Source organism: Cavia porcellus, unplaced genomic scaffold (assembly GCF_034190915.1).
Source record: "Cavia porcellus strain 051 isolate PalLab524CR breed Dunkin Hartley unplaced genomic scaffold, mCavPor4.1 scaffold_13, whole genome shotgun sequence".
NCBI classification, from domain to species: Eukaryota; Metazoa; Chordata; class Mammalia; order Rodentia; family Caviidae; genus Cavia; species Cavia porcellus.
This window is the reverse complement of record NW_026947496.1, coordinates 60,755,865-60,776,526: the sequence shown is the minus strand read 5'-3', so window position 1 is coordinate 60,776,526 and position 20,662 is coordinate 60,755,865. Positions and strand designations below refer to the sequence as shown.

Genomic DNA, 20,662 nt, shown 5'->3' with positions numbered 1-20,662 from the left:
AGTTTGAGGGAAAAGAAAAGGCTCCCTGACACTGAATACATACCCATGAAATAACACATTGTTAGCAGTCTTTTAACTTACAGCTGGTGCTCCTATAGCTAACTGCTAGAAAGCTAGGTTTTCTGGTCCAGTATTTTATTCTACTCTTCTTACTTAAAATTCAGATATTTAACACTTTAAATATCTAAATTTCTGTCTTTTCTAAAGAAGAAGTAGAGAAAAGGGGGGAAACTGGAGTTGGAATAAAGAAAAAGAAAAAGAAAGACTTAGGCTTACTGATAGCTATGGGAAGACTCTTAAACCTTCATATTTCTCGATGGACAATCTTTCTGGCTTTGTATCCTTGGAATCCTGGTGAGGTAAAATCATTGTTGATATGGTAAAATAGATCATTGTTTGGCTGGGAGGATGACAAATAACCTACGCACGTTCTGTAAGCAGTGAATGGGGCTTCACTGTGTGTGGTGACTTTCTTGATTATGACTGTCTCTCACAAGGACTCTGGAAACTATACCTATAGAAATGTTAACAAAGATCTAGACCTCTTCTTAAGACATGGGCCCACTCTTGGCTACATGAGTTTGAATTTTTTTCTCCTGAGAACATAAGAAAATAGAAATTTGAAAAAGAAAATGCCCCTACACTGTTCTTGGTAAATGCCAGGGACTCTAAGGAAGACAGAGACCTGGCAGTGCTATCTTGGCATGCGTGGCTCTGTCCTTCTGTAAGTCAGAGGCCATGTGTGACTAGATCAATCGAGTCAGTTTGACTGTCTAGCTGAGCCTAATAACACTTCCTAGGAGATACCGTAGCTGCCTCTTTTCCATAAAATTTATGCTCACATGCTCTCAAAATACTTCACCATTCTCTGTTATCTCAAATCTGTGGGACAATCTATGAAAAGTTTAGTGTCTGGTAGTCGATTGTAGGTAGAGTACATTATTTCTGTAATAACTTTATCAGTGTCAAGATAAGCAAAACAGTTTCTCAATATTTATGAACATTAGAGATACAAAAATTACTCACCTACAGAGTTCAGTGCATACTTGTTTTGTTCACCTTTGTCTAGCCTTCTTTCATTTCTCCCTTCCTCTCCTCCTCTCTCTTCCTCTTTTCTTTCTTTCCTTCCCTCCTATTCTCATCCTTATCTGTGACTAAGATAGCTTAACAAATAATCTAACATGAATCTCAAATGTACTTTTGATTTACTTCACAGATTTTTTTTTTGAGAAACTATTAATTGGAAATAGGTCTTAACAATAAACTTAGCTGCCATAGGACAATTTCTTTGCAGATTCAGAAAGAAATAATGTTCTTAAAATAATTGGGTTCTTCTTCCAAAGATCTTCCGAATGACTCAAAATAAATCTCAAATAAATTTTAGGATACTTGTGTCAGACTGTGTGTGTCTGTATTTTTCAAAAACTGTTTACAGCTATCGCCTAGTTAGGGGAAGAAGGCCATTAACATGACATTTATTTCTCACGATTTCCAGGAACTTCATTTGAGAGAACAATCTACCTGCTTTAGTTTTTATGAACCCCCTATGAGTTACAGATGCCAGATGTCTTTTCTCTGGCTGTCTCTCTGATGACAGGCCTTGTGGCACATAAAAGGAAAAGCAGTTGGTGTTGGGGAGAAAATTCACAGCTTACGGCAGGACAGTCCATCATTAATGGAAAAAGTCACAGCGTAGTTAATGTACGGATGTCAGACTTTCTAACTTCCATACAGTTCCCTTGGGAAGCAGTGCTGACAGATGTGTTGAAGGCAGAACTAGAAGCAGAGCAGAGAGGCAGCAGGGGATCATTAGGCAGTTTTAAGATCTGGGGCTCCTGAGTGATTAAGAGGTAACAGCTTACAAGAGCCATGCATAAATTACGCATTTCCAGGGTCAACACTCAAAATGTTCCTTAAACTTTTTCCCCCCACGTAAGATATGAAAGGCAAATATATTCTACCATTCTGTTGGCAGAAACTCTTGCAATGTCAATATTGCTCATTTCATAAAAGCAAACTAATATTTTCAGTTAACTTATTCCGAAATATTTTCCAGCTTTCATTGGAATAGGAATACGTGGTGGTGGGGATCTGTGTGTCAGAGGGTGGCCCTAAGACCACCTCTCACTTTCTGTAAACTCAGCTGAAAAATGGTGCACAGTAAAGGAAGCGATTTTCAAGCTAGGATTACAGGAGATTAATTTTCATCTTACTTCATTCTATCTCTTAATGAGACCACTCATTCTCATTCTGAAAATTTCAGTACAGATGCATGACAGCTCATGTACTTTCAGCTTCGTGAATCTACTGTGATAAGCAACCTGAGATGTCACATGTGGTACTGACAGGAGAGCGCCTTCTTGATGGTTTCTTCACTGAAGCTGCTACTGGGGAGCACACTGACAGAACAGTGTACCTCTGTATTCCTCCAGGCTGCTCATCCCTGAGACACTGCCTGTAATTCTGACCTGTCTCCTAATTGGTTATGAGCTATCTGGAACACTAGTGATGATAGCTTATGTTAATTGCACTTCTTGCTATTAAAGATTGCTGCTGGGTACAAGGAGTTTTGGTGAAAATAAAAGAAGAGGGTCTTGCAGTGAAAATCAAATTTGGCATGGTATCTGTTATAAACTAAAATATGACATATTTTCAGATCACAGCCAATTGGAGACTTTGGACCACTGCCTCTCTCCTGTCCTCTTTATATTTCACTCGCTGGTTTTGAGAGGCAAATACCACATTTCTCAGTTGAGATAAGTATAGAAATGAAAAGAGAAACCATGTCAACTTGAATTTCAAGTTTTCTAACCTAAAAACGAACTTGGCCTCAGCATAATGCACTCTCCGCAAGCAATTCTCTTAAATAGGCTACAGTGTCATTTGGGAATGGGAGAGTTTATATGTATATTTTTTCATTCCCTGCAGAAAGTCAGGTCATTTGAGCACTACTGAGTGCAGATTTAATGCACATCACTGCACATTTGCCCCAGTAACACAGTGAGGAACCGCCACTGGAGATTCTCAATAGCTCTGGGCAGGAGCAAAGCGGATTACTGCCAATCCAGGCATTTTTAGTGATCTTCATCACTCCAGGCAAGACAACAAGGACAGTTATTTTAACTTGAGTATGTACAATGGTTTTCAAGTGAAAGAAAAAAACAGTAATAAACTAGGTATATGGTGTGCAGGAGACCAATGTGTCCAGGAACTAGGGGAAATCTTCCAAATAATGTAAACATCTTCCTCCTCTAAAAGCTAGTCAATAAGTAGTGTTTGGAGACAGAGGTAAAGTGGAAAATCTTGCAGATTGAAGATTACTACACACAACTGTGTTATTTTCTTTTACTTGGAGATTACTACACACAATTGTGTTATTTTCTTTTAAAAATTTTGCTATAGAAATTTTCTAATATGAATAACAAAGGTAGAAACCATGGGATAATGGCCACTTGTAAGTCATCAATTGGCTGGCAGAGTTACTGACAGTGTTTCATTCTCTTTTGTCCTCACACTCCTTGTTACAAGTGATGTTGGCCACTGATCATCATAGGGATCTTTTATATTTTTATTTTAAGTTTGCATTTATATTTTAAGCAAATACAAGTATTTTCAGCAAACATTATTTTTGCTTCTTTTGAATACCTGCACTTTTAAAACTCTCCTCTATTTTGTATACATATTTTTAAATAAAATATTGTTCATTAATTGTTGAGGAATACCGTATTTATTCTTGCAATATCTCAGTTATTTTTCCTCACATCTGTAACCTGAAAATAGAGAAACTATATCCTAAAGGGTTTTGTTATGGTTTGAGAACTGGTGGTCAACTTAATGCCAGCTGGATTACATCAGCATGCATTGAGAGAAGATGCTCCACCTGAGGAGGGTTGCCAGGATAAATAGGTGGAGAAGAAGGGAGGTGTTGAGAGGGTTGAGGTGGTTAGGAGGCATTGTGGGTTCTCCTACGAGTTGCTGTCTGAGCTGTGGGTTCTCCTGGAGAAGCTTTGGTCATCACATGGAGCATTGCTTCCTGGCTCCGGAGGGGAAGACATGTGCTGCTTGGTCTCCAGGATGAATTCGTCGAGCTGCTTCCTGGCATGTACCTGACTGTGCTTGTCGTGGGAGGAGCTCGGGACCTCCATGTCTCTGAGGACAGCTGTGGTGTCTATTAGGACAGCCCCGCTCTTTGTTGTGAGTGTGACTTCTCTGCTCCAGTGTAGAACCCTCATCCCACTAGCACAGCTCCTTCATCCTGCTGGCGTAGACTTTCTGGCTTCCACCACTGACCCTTGAGTCTTCCCGGCACGGATCCATAAAAGAGACTGGCGTGAGTCCTTTCTTGTGGGCTCTGGGCCTCCAGTTGGACTCGTTGGAGGCGTTGTCCTGAGCTCTGGGTTTTATCTGGACTCATGTGGGACATTGCCGTGGGGTTTAGTCTCTTGACTAAATAATCTATGTCTTTGGTGTTGCGGATAAATTTCCTGCATTTTCCAGTGTTAACTTCCGGTGACCATTATAAAAATATTATAAACTCCATATCCTGATCTAAATTGTTCTCTGTGTACAACCCCTGACTACAACAGGTTTATTGCATTAATATAGATTGTATTATTATATCTATAAGTATAAGGCATTTAAAATATTCCTGACGTACCTTACTCACTAACATTCATGAGTGAGATGAATGTCTCTCTTGTCATCCTTGTCAGATTCCAAAGCCAGGAGTATTCTCACACTACAAGATAAAACTTTCCCTGTCTCTCTTTTTTTAATTTCATCTTTGCTCTGCTGTAAATTATTTGGCAAAGGAATTATCTCAAAAGTTTGAAAGATTTTTCTTATAAGATGTATATCTCACAGCACTTGGCAACTTTCTTGACAACTTCCAATTTCTTCCATGATAGCAAATCTACTCAGCCCTTCTGTGTTTTCTTGGTTGAATTTTGTTGTTTATATTTCCTCAGTAGATTGTTCTTTTTGTGCAGATGTTCAAATTATTATGAGTTCTATGTAGTTTGCCCTTAAGTTTGTAAGCTTTTTATGTGAAGTTATATGCTTTTAAAATTTCTATTTGTATTTATACTTCTCTTGTGTTCTGGATTAAATTTGGAGAAAAATACATCACACATATATTTTTCTTTCTCAAAGTTCCTTTTGAATATCTCATGTGTATCATTTTCTGTGTTTTAATACAGTAATTTTGACTTTTATTTTCCTTCCTTCTGTTGTCCTTTGGTTTTTATTTTGTGTTTCTATTTTTTGGCTTCCCATATTCCATACTTAATAATGAATGTAAGATTAGTATTTTGAGTATGATTTTAATAAATTCTATAGGTGTATCTGTTCTCATTTCTTTCATTTTTGAAAAATGTAATTAATTATTTTTTGACGTAGTAGATGTTAGAAATGTGATTTGAAGTTTACATGGGTGGATTTTTTGTTTATTTTTGCTTGCTATGTAACCATTTAACACAAGACTTACAGAGGCAAGTGACAAGCAGATACTTGGTAGAATGCTTACTCAGAATGCACAAGGCACTGGGTTCAAGCCCCGGTATTGTACAAAGAGAAAAGTTCGTGTAGTGTGTACGTGTGCATGTGTTTACATTAAATAGGCTAATCTTACATTATTTAGATTCTTCATATTCTCGAATTTAATTATTCAACCCTTTGTTTTCTGGTGCCTCAAGATATAATTGGAGGTTCTTCACTTTGGTTTGAGAATTTTAATCAAAACATTACCTTTGCACAGTTTAATGTTCTTGTGCTTGAATAATACTTTGGAAACACATAATCATATCATTCTTTGTTTATTTTTAAAATCTATTTTGTTAATGAAAGTGTCTTATGTCATCACATTTCTTTACATCATAAATCTTTTAAAACTCTGTGTTCTTATATTGAATATAGAAGTTAAATCCCTGTATTTTCTGGTAAGCTGTATACTGTTATATTTGTCATTTTTCAGTATTTTAAAAATTTATGCTTCTCAATCCATCTTTACTTATAGTCTCTGGTTAAGTAGATTATAAATTCTTTCATTTTATTGTCTCCAGCAGCTTGGAAGGTATACATTTCATTTATATTTTTAATATTTATTTTTCTCTAATTATTAAAACAGGGAATATAGGAATAGCATTTACTTTCTCTGAAAGCGGAAAATGTAAGATAGACTTTAAGTATTAAAGGGCTGATGAAGTGAGATGGAATGACATGATGTTAAATAATGGAACAATATATATGCACTTATTTATAAACTTATCAATTGTATTGATTACACATAATTTATAACTTCCCTTAATTCCCATATTTATGAAGCTTTCCAATCCGTATACGTTCATTTTGTATTCTTCTAAAAACTTTACTAGTTAGTCATGCTTATCACTAATTCAATTCTCTAAAATGCTCATTTGACTTTTTATTTAGTCTGCATTGCAGATTTTAATTCTCATTTCTAATCTTTGAAATCTCTCTTTAAATCTCAATCTTTATTGAACTCAGCTTTTTTACATTAGCATTTTTGTTTCTCATACTTAACTGTAAACAAATCAGAAATACAATGTTTAATTTTGTTCTACTTTCTTACAGGACTGTTTTCACAGATATGTTTATTTCATTTTGCATCTTTAGGCAGTGTCTGACATTTCCCCTTCCTCTTTTCCTCTTATAACATTATTTTCGTAGGCATCATCGTTGTGTCAATTTTTTATTTAACTCTTTATGTATGGTAAATCTAGGAAGGTGTGTGTTCACTAAGCAAAAATGGATGTATCCCTTCATTTCTTGAAACTGACTTCCTGGGTTCCTAGAATCCCCATCTTAGGTCTTCAGTTTGTGGCAATTTAATGGCCATTTTCTCTTTGCAACTTCTTGGTGTCTGGCTACTGGTGATTTGATAAGAGTCTGAGGAACCACGGCAGAATTTCAGCAATCATTGCTCCAGTAAGCACTTTCAGAGTAATCTATAACAGCTTTCCACTTGCCCACCTAATAGACTATTGTCAGCTGCTTTAGACAACTCCCTAATCAGGCTGATGAACTGCTGTTCCGCCTGCAGTCTGCCTTCTACCCTTCTACTCTTTTATCTTTCAGATCTGAACTCTAGAACTATTTCCTCAAGGGAAGTAGTCACTCACTCCCCGTCCACATCATGTCCTCCCAGTTCACATGGCCCTTGAGCTCTGTCCTCTCCAGCCTTACCTCAGAGCCAAAGCAAGCTTTGGCTCTGTAAGCCAAAGCATACAGAGGTGTCTCAGTATGACTGTCTCATTGCCCTGTTGCTGACCAAAGGTCTGGAGCCAATGTGCCGAAGGGACCATGTATTTTGTTTTGGTTACTGTTATATCTGTTGTGTCTAGTACAAGATGTATATCTGTTCAAGCCTTATAATTTTACTTATGTATTTATTTACCTTTTTGAGACAGGATTCCATTATCACATTACATAGAGAATCACCTTAAGATCTCTATGTAGCTCACACTGGTCTCAAACTCTCAACAATCCTCTTGCCTCAGCCTCCTGAGTGCTGAATTCCAGGCATGCCCCACTACACCTGGATTACCATAATTTCACTTTTAAAAAATAAACTATCCTCTTCTTGAAATTGTAATTTACACATTCCACTAGAACCCACTGAATTGATGTAAATTAAAATTTTACACTTATAATGTAGCTTGCACATAATGAACACATTTCCAAGGCTGCAAGACAATGTCTTTCTTATATTTAGGTATTGATTTCAGAGGTGTCTCATATCAACCTGATTTTGGAACAAGTAGAAACCACAAGAGGAAGAAATATGATATTTAAATGAGTTATGTTTTCTTTTTGATACACTGTTTATCCTTTTAAAAGGCAAACTGAAGCTTACATGGAATGGTAAGAACTAAGTTTCAGTAATAACTGACATGTGCGGTATTTACCAGGTACACCCTGGTATGTATGTTGGTCTGGAGAAATAAGAAAGCATGTAAATTTTAAATAACTTCACCAAGTACAGATTCTTAGATAGTTTTTGCAATGCTACATTATCAATTGCAGCTATCTTTCCAGCTGTTCCTGCAACATGATTTATGAATTTCTGTGGAGTGTTGTTACAACACAACTCCTTTCCAAGGGCTAATTTTGACGGTGAAAATTGTGATAATGTGTTAACCTTCAACTCACTGATGTAAAAAAAACAAGGATTGCTACAGCCAAGGAAGGCAAGAGCTTTCAAGAGCTTCCTTGGATACGTATAAAATATCTGTCTTCTTTAGTCAGCAGTCAGTATCTGCCTAAGATACTATGAACACTTTTTCAACAAGCCTCTAAATTAAAGACTTGCCACTTCTGTTATTGTAAGACAAGCCGAGTTTCTCTCTGTAAAGCTATTGCACTTCATTTGGAATCTTGTATTTAGCCTACATGTCTAAATATCAATTTTCTAATTTAACTTAGTGAACTCAAATCAACTTGACTGACCTAAAAAGCTTTCACTCATGTTTTTGTCCTTGATGACTTTACAGCTACTTAATAATTTTTCTTTTAAACCACTGTTTTTTTAATCATGACACTATGCAGAATCAGCCATTATATATATAGCCATATCTATCTATCTATCTATATATATATATATATATATATACACCCACACATATATATACATGTAGTCAATATACATGTATACATATAATGACTATGTATAAATTACACAGGTCAGGGAAAATGGTCGATTTTATAGTTGTTCCTAAGATTCACAGCATCAAGATACCACTGACCATAGTAAAATCCCATATCAAGCCTCAGATTTCTGAGCACCTAACCAGAGCCTATTTCTAAATTTCCAGGACTGAGCATGCATTTCCCCATTGTGTGTAGTGCTCCATTATCTTGAGTAATCCAATGTAACATCATAATGCAGTGACCTGACAAAGTACCTATTTGTTCCTGAAAATATAGCTAAAGAACTGATCTTTTTTTTCAAATGAAAAGAAGAGAGTCATAGGGTGTATTTACAGCAAGCATTAAACAAGAATGGTGCCCATGTATCCTGCAGTGATTGCCCACTGGATTATTTATGAAATGCTCAGTCAGGTTCATGTTGCTGAAAGATCAGTGCTGATCATTTGTTCTGTTTGGCTGGTACATCCCCTGTAGCACTCTACTGGATGTGTAATGTGTTTTTTACATCTCCCAACATTTCATGTTCCAACTAACACCTGTGTTCCAACAGAAAATCATCCTTCACTGCATTCTAGGGTAGCATAACTGCAAAAGAGAAAGCTCTGCATCCAGTTGAGCTTTGTGGGATGAACACAGCTCATTGATTGTTCTGTTTATGGTGAAATCATAATTTCCAATGACATTTCTTTCGGTACTAATGCATTTGGCCCTCACTCTGACTAATCAATAGGCCTTCAGTTCTAAGGCTCAAACCTGGAGATATGCTCTTTGATTTTGAAGGGTGGGTATGCTTAAAAAGAAGTTTGAGATACTTTTAACTTTAATTTAAATCTATATGTCCACCAAAGCACTGAAATAGTGTCTGCTACCAAAATGAGTACAGAGTAAGTGTTAGGAGACAAGCAGAGAAATTAAATCAATCATTAATTAAGTAAAATCCTTGGCTTCTGTCCAGTAAAGTAGATGGAAACATTTGTACAAAAGCAAAGGCAAAAATGAAGGAAAAGGAAAATAATTTCTTGAAATATTTTTCTTCAGTTTTTAAAATCTAAATGTTTCTCTAAAGCTTCTGATAAAAAGATATTGAGTTATCTAATATTTATTAAGTAGATAAGACTATTTCTAAGTGCATGGGACTTGATACAACTGCAAACACAAATACTTCATTTTCTAAAACTAAAGAATTAAGTTAGAAATTATACAATAACGACTCTTGAGGAGCTCTTAGAAAAAGACCAACTATTCTCCTTACAGATTAACTTATGAAACTGGAGGCTTAGCTATAGAAAGTCTAGAATGATACTGTGACTACAGAATGTTCCTTAAACCTTTTTCTCTTCCGAAGTGGGTGGTTGTTGAAATTCAGAAATTCAAAAGTGTATGCGTGAAACATCCAAGTTATTTTAAAAGGAGATGACAGCAAAAAAATCAAAAGCATAGAATGTGTCAGTAGCATCACAGGATACACTTAATCAGTTTCAGAGATAGCTGACATCAGACGTATTCATCTCTCTTTTTCCTGTCTTACCTAATAGGGAGAATTAAGTTATCTTTCTAGACATGCAAGGCTCCAATTCCTCCTTTTTTCTTCCATTGTTGATTCTTTCTTTAAGCTAAATGACCTTCTGGGTGAAAGAAATGGAGTTTGCCCTTAGTGTGCTGAGCAGAAATACTCTTAAATCCCAAGCCCTCAGCCATGCTATTTGGGTCAAATAATTCATAACAAGTAGGATCAGAAGATCATTTTGGCTCTTTATTTTTCATTCAATGAGTGAAAAAGAAGGCCTGATGAACACTGAACAACATTGCCTTGCAAACTATCTCCCATTATTTTATGCTTACTAAATCTCTAATGCATTATAACCTCCACTGATTTGCAAAATAGGAAGATGAGAAGAATTGTTAACTGTATTTCAGATAAAAGAATTCAGGTTCATATCTTTCAGTGGAACATGGTAAAATAAAAATTTCTTTAAGAATATTAGTACCAAACCTTCAAGAAAATACCTAAAGCCTAGGATGTTGATTAACCTATCACTAACTAAATGTTAGTCTTTCCTTACTACATTGAGACTGATGTCCATAGAAGGGAGTATATAAATCACTTTTACTAAGAAATGAAACTAAGGATGTGTCTTCCATAGCAATTATACTATAAATGGTGGTTTATCCAAGTGTGATTGCATTGTCTTGAAGAACAGTACAGTGGCAGTACTGCATAGCCACCTCAATTGCATTTTAAGCATCTTTTTCTAGAGTTCCAAGTCCGCAATGATAAGAACCAATTTTTTAGTTGAATGAAGATAGGAGAGCTTATTAATCACTGATCTCTAAAGAAATCTTCCTTAACTTAGTGGACACCTATTATGTACAGGAGATACGGTGCCTCTCAGGGAAATCCTTTTTTAGGATTGAGAACAGGACGTGATAACTAAGGTGTATGCTGGGTCTTCCTCTGTTCTAATATGAACATCTAATCATTATAATCAAAAAAGAGATTTTTACTCAATGCTTTGAGTGCCACTCTAGCTTTTTGTGATAATTAAATGAATGTTAACATGAGATCCATTTAAAACTCTTGTTATGTTTATTTTACATTACTATATAAAATAAGGTGAAGACAAGTTTTTTTAATCTATTCCCTTAAAATAACCCTCAGAATTATTTCAGAAATATTTAAAAGATCTTTACTCCTCTGTGTCCCTGAGCCCAGCCACATATTGTACATACTAAATAGAAAATGCAAACATAAAAATTTACACAGGACTTAGTTAATGAGAAGGTTGGTTGAGTTTATTTCAACTGTCATTTTGAGTCTTTAAGATCAATTTCCTAATGGGAGAATGGCTAAATCAGCACTTTAATAAAGTCACAATACTAGAGATTTATAATAGATGTAGATTCCATTTGAATCTCTTAGTAGATATGTCTGCATAATTATGAGTTGTTATATGAAGGTAAATCATATACCTCCAGTGACATGCAGTTTTCTGATTTGACTTTTATTTCAAGCATAAGCAAATGAAAATAACACAACTAAGTGTAATTAGTAATGTTTGGAAGTTTTAATTGTATAAATTGCTGCCACATTATAGTGTCTCTTTATCTGCATAACACATCTGGGAGGTTTACAGGACAAAAATGAATTCCATTCAGCTGCTTTGATACTGATATTTTGAGAGTTTTGGTAGAAGCCAAGTAATGGGCAAGGAGAAGGGTCTTGAAAAGTAAATGAAAAGAACTAGAGGAAATATGCTAGAAATGAGAACCTGCTTCTTGAGTAAGATGCCCAGTTATCACAGGGTTTTAAACCTAGGTTCATAACAGGGTGATGTCAGTGTCCAAAGGTTCTGAATTAGTGATTGAAGCCCAGAATCAAGACATTCTAGATATCAGCAATATTTAGAATTCAAAGAATAGCATGCTATAGTTAAAAACTTAGAGTGGGGTTCAAATGACACTAGTATACCTTTTGGTGACACCTGAGAAGAAAAGCTAGATTGATGCTACAATTAAATAGGTTGATATTTGGAGAAAATGAATTACATATGCTTGGAAATTTAGATTTACATAACAACTGATAAGCAATGAGAGTTAGTCTGAACAAGGTAGAAGTGAGGATCTGGGTAGCATTGGTAACAACTACAATGTAGATATCTTGACCCTTATTGCGAGCATGGCAGTTGCAACATTTTAGTACAGTAAGACCCTTCAACAATATAGTTCAGGCTAAATACAAAACTGGATAAATATGACCCTGACTATGATACGTTGATGCTGAAAATGAGCAGGTGTGGGGGATAGAAACAGAAGTGGATGAGGAAATACAGCTCAAAGAGTTACATAATTGGCTCAAGACCTCACATTATATTGATTGGAAAGTTAGGACTGCAATATGAATATCTGGAAGGTGATTTGGATTATAAAGGCATTATAGTTCATTTGCTCTGAGTAAATGGGACCTGGTTGAAAAAAGCCAATCGCTGTGGGCATAAGCCCAGGAAGTTACATCTCTTTTCTGGGATCTTCTCTGATCCTCTTGAGTAACCTGAACCCTCTGGTTCAGGGTTTCCCTGAAGTGAGCAACTATTCCTCTGTCATGCTCCTGTGCCATGTCATCCTGCTTTGGAGTAAGCATACCATGCACTAAAATGTAAGCCAAAATAAATTTCTCCTCCTCCTTTAAGTTGCATATGGCAACTATTTTGTTCTGGCAGTGAGAACAGTGATTAAGCCACCTACTTTTCCCCTCTATTCAACAGTTCATGCAAAATGGTCCATCTGAGATAATCTTCACACGGGAAGGCATGATTGATACTTTTCAGGGCTCTCATTATAATTTGTGTGGCTATATCTAGATCAAATCAAATTTAAGAAATCCCAGAGAGAGGTTTCCAAGTTGAGAAGTTTTAATGGGATAAGACCTACTTGATTTTGTAATTTTAGGACAGAAGTTTACTAATGTGGCATTGTATTAGAATCACCCAGAGGTGTTTTTGAGACTATTAATGATGCTTCCAAGAAACTCAGATTTAATTAACTTAGCTTAAGACCAAAGAGCCAGTGGCATGGAGCATACACTATGTATTTGTACTGTTTTCAAGTATGTCCAAAAAAGGGGCATGTTCTAGGCAATATTAGTTGCTCGGGTCTCCTATTGTTCAGTGTGTGCTCCATTTAATCTTTACTTCGATTCTCTTCTCTATGAAACACATATCCTTATTTCTTATAGGATTATTATGAGCATCAAGCGATAATACAAACTAAAGCATCAAAAACATCATAAAGAGCTCTTTAGTTAAAAGGTCTTGGTATCTAATACTTTGTGAATAGGATTCAATTTTAATGGTAATATGTGTAAAAGCATCTAACAAAGAAATTCTAGCCAGTTTCTCTAAAACTCATAATAATGAAAGTCATTTTAGAATCAAGCGATTTTCTTTCTTTTATTCCACAGAAAGCTATACTTTTTACTACTAATAATGTAGTAAGAGCTGGTTGAGTATAAACAATTACTGAATATGGATGCCTGAGGAAGGCTAGTCTTTTCTTAGTTGTTGATTTTCTTTACGCATAACCACAAAACATAGGAAGTCAAAGGCAAAGCTTGAGATTATATTTTATTTTAAAATGTTTTAAATATAAATCTTTCATAAGAAATACTCAGTGTTTCTGCTTGAGTGAGGTAGAAATCAAACATTCTTTCTCATTAGGTCTGTGCCCAGACTGGTTTTGTAGAAGATAGATGGAGTCAGTGAATCTTACATGTGGTTCTGTCCCCCAAGTTCACTTCAGTTATAAAACAAGAGCTTTGGAGAAACTACCCCAGATTATGGAATAAGAATATTCTTGGAAAAAGAGTAGAGACTTACGGGCTTAACAGATTGCTTCAGTAATTCTAAAGCTACCTGCCTGCCACTGGCCAGGGGGGTGGGTATGTAGAAATCACAAATACAGCTCAGGACTTTTCAAACTTCAGTGTGCATATGATCTCGGGATGTCTAATTAAAAGCAAGTTCTGATTCATTAGGTCCTGGATGGAGTCTGAGATTTTCACTTTTTAACAAATTCCCATTTGAGATCCATTCTTGGGCTATAGATGACCTTTCGAGTAATGAGGACTTTAATGACATAAAAAAAGGAAGGAAAATAAAAGCTTCCCTTGAACAGTTCGTGAGGGTTTCACTGATGAAAAACTCAATCAATTTACATTGGAAGGAAGAATCTCAAAGTATCCCGGTTCTATTTTTATTCAGTGACAATATGGCTAAGGGTCATGAATTCCTAATGCCATGTGACCCTCAAATTTGTGGAAGCTGAAATAAACTAATAATATCCATTTCTGAATTTAAAGAAGACCAAGGACAACCAGAGATGATCAGAGTGATTTTTTTTGGTGTTTTTTTTCTCCCAACATCTAATGTTAAAAACTACACAATGACAACACAGCGGAATTCATATACATAAAACAAGAGATGAAAAAGATGCTACACACAGTGACTCTCAGAGTGCTGGAAATAACTGCTTTTCAAAACAGATTAATTGTTGCTCATTTCTGTGATACCCTAAGGTGGTATGACACTGCACAGCTTTTGAAACTGAACATGCAGCATCCCTTACAATGGATTTCAGAGCATTACGGAGTGTCCCACTGATATAATGAAGGACTGACTCATTTCCCTTCCTCTGCATGATCTGTGACAATTGAAACTGATGACATATGCTGGGTCTAAAGAGCTCAGTATGACCAGTAGCTTGCGGTGATTCTGCCAGCTTTTAGGTGAAATGCAGCTTAGAAAGCAATGAGAATCACTGCTGTACAGTTTGCACTGGATGCTTTTGAGGAATGGTGGGTAGGGAGGAGGGTTCCATCAGATGATCACTGACTGCTGCTCAAAAGTGATGGATGTCTGAGATGTTCTCTCACAATCTTGAAGATCCTCTTTGTTGTTTTCTTGAAAATTGCCTTGCTGTGCCTGACTTGCTTATGGTGTTACTGTGTGCATGATTTCTAATACAGCCCATAATGAGAATATTTATTTCCTTGTCTTTCACCATCAAGACTGTCAGGAATGTCAGCATCGCTCAGGGAACCAGATTTCAGAGTTACTGACTGCTGCCAGCCTAGACAAGCACATTTCATGTCTATGGAAATTTCTGATAAGTTTCTGTGTGGGAAGGAGAACAAAGTAGCACAGCTGACTTCATGTGTTTTGTCTTTTCTAAAGTTATTATGCTTTAGGAGTGGTACTTTTTAACTAAACCGCCAGGATTAAATTTCAGAGTTGCTGCCATGTTACTGAAGCACCATGTTAATGTTGTGAAGGTAGCCTGCGGGAGAAATTAGCAAAATGATCAATTTTTATTTTGATCGGATTGCATTTTTGGAAGAGAAGTGATAGTCTGAGTGAATTTTACCTGAATCAAAATATATGTCCACAGTTAAGTGGTTTTCCTTATATAAAGTACAGGGCTTCAATAATGCAGATATACTTGGTAAAGAGCTATAATTATTATTATTTTTTTTTAAACAAGAGAGGCCTTTATTTTGAGAACTCAGAGAGAGAAAACAAAGAAGCCCCCAACCACTGGAGTCTGGTTTTCTCTCTGGCGGACACGTGGCATGGGGGCATATATGTAGCTTAGGTTGGGGGTGGTGCCTGAGGGGCATTAGGTATGCACAGGTAGCCCATTTGTATTCTTTTGGCACCACAGGTAAATTCCTAGGGATGAGGGAGATGGAGCTCCTTGGTTCCGCCTGAGCCTTTACCGGCTACAGTATCCTGTCTGGGCCAAAACTGTTTCACATCCCGTCTTATGATTATTATTATTAGAAAAATGGGTGAAGATTTCTTTCTTTATTGATTCCTGCTGGAAGGGGGCGCTGTATTGGGGTCTAGAGGAGGCAACGGGATGATGGTTGATGCCCAGGTAGAAGCTGGTGCCAGGTGTTTTAGCCAGGACAACTTCACTGGTGAATGCACGTATGTTAGACCGCTTGCTGGTGGCTAGGACAGTCACTCTTCCAGTGGCCCTTAATGTTGCAGTAGGGACATGGCCCTAAGGGAATGCCAGGATTGGAGCAGTCTTTTTCCCAGTTTCCTTGTTAGCTGCATTTAAATCATGGTCCAGGCAGGGCTCAGGCAGCCACATCTAGTTTCAGATTTCTGGTCTTGAGAGCCCCAAGTGCCACTGCATTGTGATGCTTGAGGGTTTCTGAGGCTCCTTTGCAGGCCTCAGTAAGAAGTTACAGAAACTAGACCTGCTCTCTCTTCCAGGCTCTCAGCACCAAACTCACAGTAAGTACAAGAGCTATAATTATTATTATCATGAATATTATGAGCTATAATTATGTACTGATAGAACTAAAATGCATCTGACAAAGTTATTTTACTCTCACCATTCTTTGCTTCACTGTAAGTAGAGTGAAGATATTTGCCCAACTTCAAATAATGATTTGAAAAGGACCAGGATCAAAAGTGTTATCTTTACTTCAAATCTGGTGCTTTTCCCAAGCACATGGTCCAGAAAGCAAAGTTGAATTCTGCACTAGTCTTCAAAAGAAATTTTAACTATCCCACAGATCAACAAATCTTGATTCAGATTTGAAGGATTCATGTGCAGTGTGCTCAACACAGACCTTTTGGTTATTTTGCTATTATTCTCTACTCAGAATACTAGGTGGGACATTAGATGAATTTGAGAAAGTTAAACTTTTCAATGTAGAACAAAAAGAAAAGTATATTTTTAGATGTCAAGTTTAATTTTTTTTCAATAGAAAGTTCAGGCAATAATGATACAACATATCAAAATAAATAGCCTTAATTATTAACACTAGCGTTCATTACCTTTGTCATGGTAAACTTTTGTAGAATTCTAATAAAAATCACAATTTATTACATCTTCTCATTAATAAACCCTTTATATATAGTTATATTTGCCCTCTGCTCATAATTGATCTTTTTTGCAGACTCTACAAGTTGCTTATACGTATCTCTATATCCTCCTTTATTAACAAATTGTGGTACTGTTCAGGGCACAAACCATCTACATAAAATATTTGATTTTCCAGTTTCCTTTGCAACTTGAAGTAATCAAGAAAATGTGGTAAAGCTCTTGGGAAAAGTAAACTTCCCATAACAAAGGTAAAGTGAAGTGGAGAAAAACAATTATTGTTTTTGCTCCTGTTTCTTTTAGTTGCTTTGAGTTTGGAATACAGTCATCATTACAGCCACACCACACACTAAGGGTATTGGGGAAGGACAGAGGAAGGGCTGAAGTCCTATTATACCCACTCCAGAAGCTTGCTAAGGGCTGGGGCTGTAGCTCAGCAGTAGAACACTTGCTTAATATGTCCTAGGCTTTACATTCTGCCCTTAGAACTGGAAAAAAGGAAAAAAAAAAAAAAAAAACCAACCCAAAAACTTGTGCTAACTTTGACAGCATATATCTGATATTCATGCATATGAGAAAGACAAACTCAAATCCATTTAAGTCTGTTTTTGCTGGGCCAAATGTATCCCTAACTCATTTGGCCATTATAAATTTCCACAAACTGATTTTGGATGCTGTGGTGAAGGGACGTTGATTCTTGGTGTGATAATGTGTTACTGTGATTAATAAGAAGTATATAATTGGGGGCTGGGGGTGCAGTTTAGTAATAAAGCATGTGCCTGGCATGAATAAATCCCTAAAATTTAATCCTTAGCATCTCAAGAAACAAAACAAAGAAATATATATTTGATTTTCTTTCTATGTTCCAGGCACAGAGCTCTTAAAACCTTTGTAATTTCCTGACTGATGGGGTGATAGGAATGTCTTTTGTTATTCACAAAACCATACCTGAGCTTATGTAAATGAATTAACTCTCTAGAGGCCCCAGATAGGCTCAGGATGGGAGCTGGTTGCCAGATGAACCAATCATGTAATTAGAGACTTAGAACTTTCAGGTTTCTTCCTGCATCCACCCTGCACCTCTGGAGAAGGGAAAAAGGCTGAAAATAGAGCTCGGTCACCAATGGCCTATGATTCAATTACACTATATAAATTAAATGTCACAAAACTATATTCAGGGGTCCCCTGCATAATGAACACATTCGTGTGATGAGAGGGTGCACACCCAGCAGCACAGGGACAGAAGCTCCTGTGCTTAAAACCCTTCTGGATCTTGCTTTTGGTCTTGGTCAGCTTTCTGGTCACTGACTCAATACCGTACACTTTCAAGTTTAAGGAAAGAGGTTTAATTTGCCTCATGGTTTCAGCACATGAGTGGATGGCTCCAGGCAGCAGCAACATGGTAGAAGGGTCAAGTAGAACAAAGCTTCTTAGTTGTAGTGTTAGGGAAGTCAGAGCTGGGGAACAGGGTCTGGGTTCAAACACTGATCCTCTTGCCTTAGCTCCCTAGAATCCTGTTTTGATAGGCATGGACCAGCACTAGAAGCCCCTTGGTGCTTCTTAAGCCAGTCAAATTTATCTGACAGCTCATGTTTGTCGATTATAATATTGTTTAAATACATAAATGGTGAGTAAACTGATTTTCTTTAGTTCTTTGAGCTGTTCTAGCAAATTACTGACCCCAAGGTTGGTCAGATGCATGGGAGGCCAGGAACTTGCAAGTAGCACTGGAGGTGACAGCAATTTACTGTATTCTGGGTTGTTAGTGTCAGAATACAGATGAATCACCAGACATCTAGTTGGTGTCCACAGTGTTTAAGAATTAGCTTTTAGTGTGGAAAAATGTTTGGTATTAGATATGTGGGGGGTAGAAACTGTTCTTACAAACCTTCCCAGATGAATAATGAGATAAAATGAAGCAGAGTAATTTTTTTTTAGCCTAGGACTGGCGGCTTTTGCTACACTGCTTCACCAAGCAACAGGATTCTAAGTTTCACTTACTCAGGTGTCTTTCCCTCTGTGCCGGCCAGACAGTAGTGGGGTGAAACATTCAAACAATCTGATACTTTTCTATCCTAATTACGGGAGGAATTCATAGTGGTTCTTCCTCTATACTGTTGGACCTGGAGCATCTCTACGAATGACACTGTCCCTCAGCCCGGGCCAAGTGGAAGAACATTCAGCAAGAAAAATAGTAGTGAGTACAGCATGCACTTCAGTGAGTTTACTGTACCTCCAGAGTGGGGAGGCGGGCCACAGAGGAGAACCATTCCCTGGCCTCGGCGGACAGACACAGTGCTTCTTGTTCTGGTTTTAAAGTTTTCAAGATCTGTTGGAAGAAAAAACAAAATGAAAAGTGGTTAAAGTCAAGGTATTGTGGGAGAGTTTCACTGTTTCTAAGAAGCTGGAAATAGTCATCATAGCAGTAGACCAGGGTAATTCATCCTAGGTTCCATTCACTTGATACTGCTTCTTCTTCTATGAGCGTACAGTTACATTGTCCAGTAACATAGTAACCTGACACGTGACTCTATTTAGATTTTTAAAAATCCACATTAAATATAAGGTATAATTCAGTTTATGAGACAGAGACAGAGTTTCATTTCAGGTGTTTCAAAACCACAAAAACTTAGTGGCTACCACACTGGATAGCACACTAGAAAATTCTACTGGGATAATGCAGGTCTAGTTGAAGAATATGAGATTAAATATGTCGTGATCTCCCCAAGAACTCTATATAATTAAATATTATTATGACAATGTGAACATGTTTTCTGATATTCAGCTCTATTCACTCAATTATTTGCAATTATAATATCCATCTAATTATCTAAAACAATTACATGAGATATTATATGAAAATATATCTAATATAATATCTGTACATTCATATATAGCCAGCATATTACTCACATATATAGGCATATAATCCCTAAGTAGACATATACACACAGATAAGATTATTTTAAAATTTTGTATATTTTTCAGTATTCAGATAGTACATCTTTTGATTATTTTTGGAAAGCATTTCATTTCTTCATGGAGGCCAAATCTGGTAAGAGAGATAAAACATTCATAAAACTGAAGATCATAATTTGAGATAATAAATAAAGATGAGTTCATATACAAAATATTTCTAGTTTGGTAGATGCACTGTTGCTTTTTATTGTTCAAACTGTTTTTTTCTCCTATTTTCCCACATGTAAATCCTTCCAATGACTATGTTTTAAGTGCGCTTTTCTATCAGTGTCTATAACATTTGATTTAATGACCTCGCTTCAGATTTGAGGACTACTGTGATTCAAATATGAGGTACAGGGTTGTAAGCCCCATGTTGTGCCCTCTAGAGTATAGTAATATTTACTTAGTACTGCCTGCTTTCTGGCCACTTTGGTAAAACTCATGTTTGCCTCTTCTAGTCCAGCCTTCTAGACAGGCTGGAAAAGACAGTCATTATGTGCCAAGGCCACATTAATGAGTGACGGGACCGAAAGAAGAATCTGGACCACACTTGTGAAATTACACACAGGGAATGTGCTCCACATCATGTCTGGTTTCGGGGAGAGCTCAGGATAGTTAAAAATAAAACACAGTTTATTCT

At 36.7% G+C, this 20,662-nt stretch overlaps 1 protein-coding gene across 9 annotated transcripts in view; it reads right to left on the bottom strand.

Moving 5' to 3' along the window:
• Positions 1-20,662, bottom strand: part of LOC100734733 (contactin-4) — a 901,708-nt gene that overhangs the window by 236,839 nt on the left and 644,207 nt on the right. For all 9 annotated transcript variants that reach the window (XM_063260279.1, XM_063260278.1, XM_063260276.1 and 6 more), the window contains one exon: positions 19,295-19,390. In XM_063260279.1, coding sequence (XP_063116349.1) covers positions 19,295-19,390 — 96 coding nt within the window. The remainder of the gene's footprint in view (positions 1-19,294; positions 19,391-20,662) is intronic.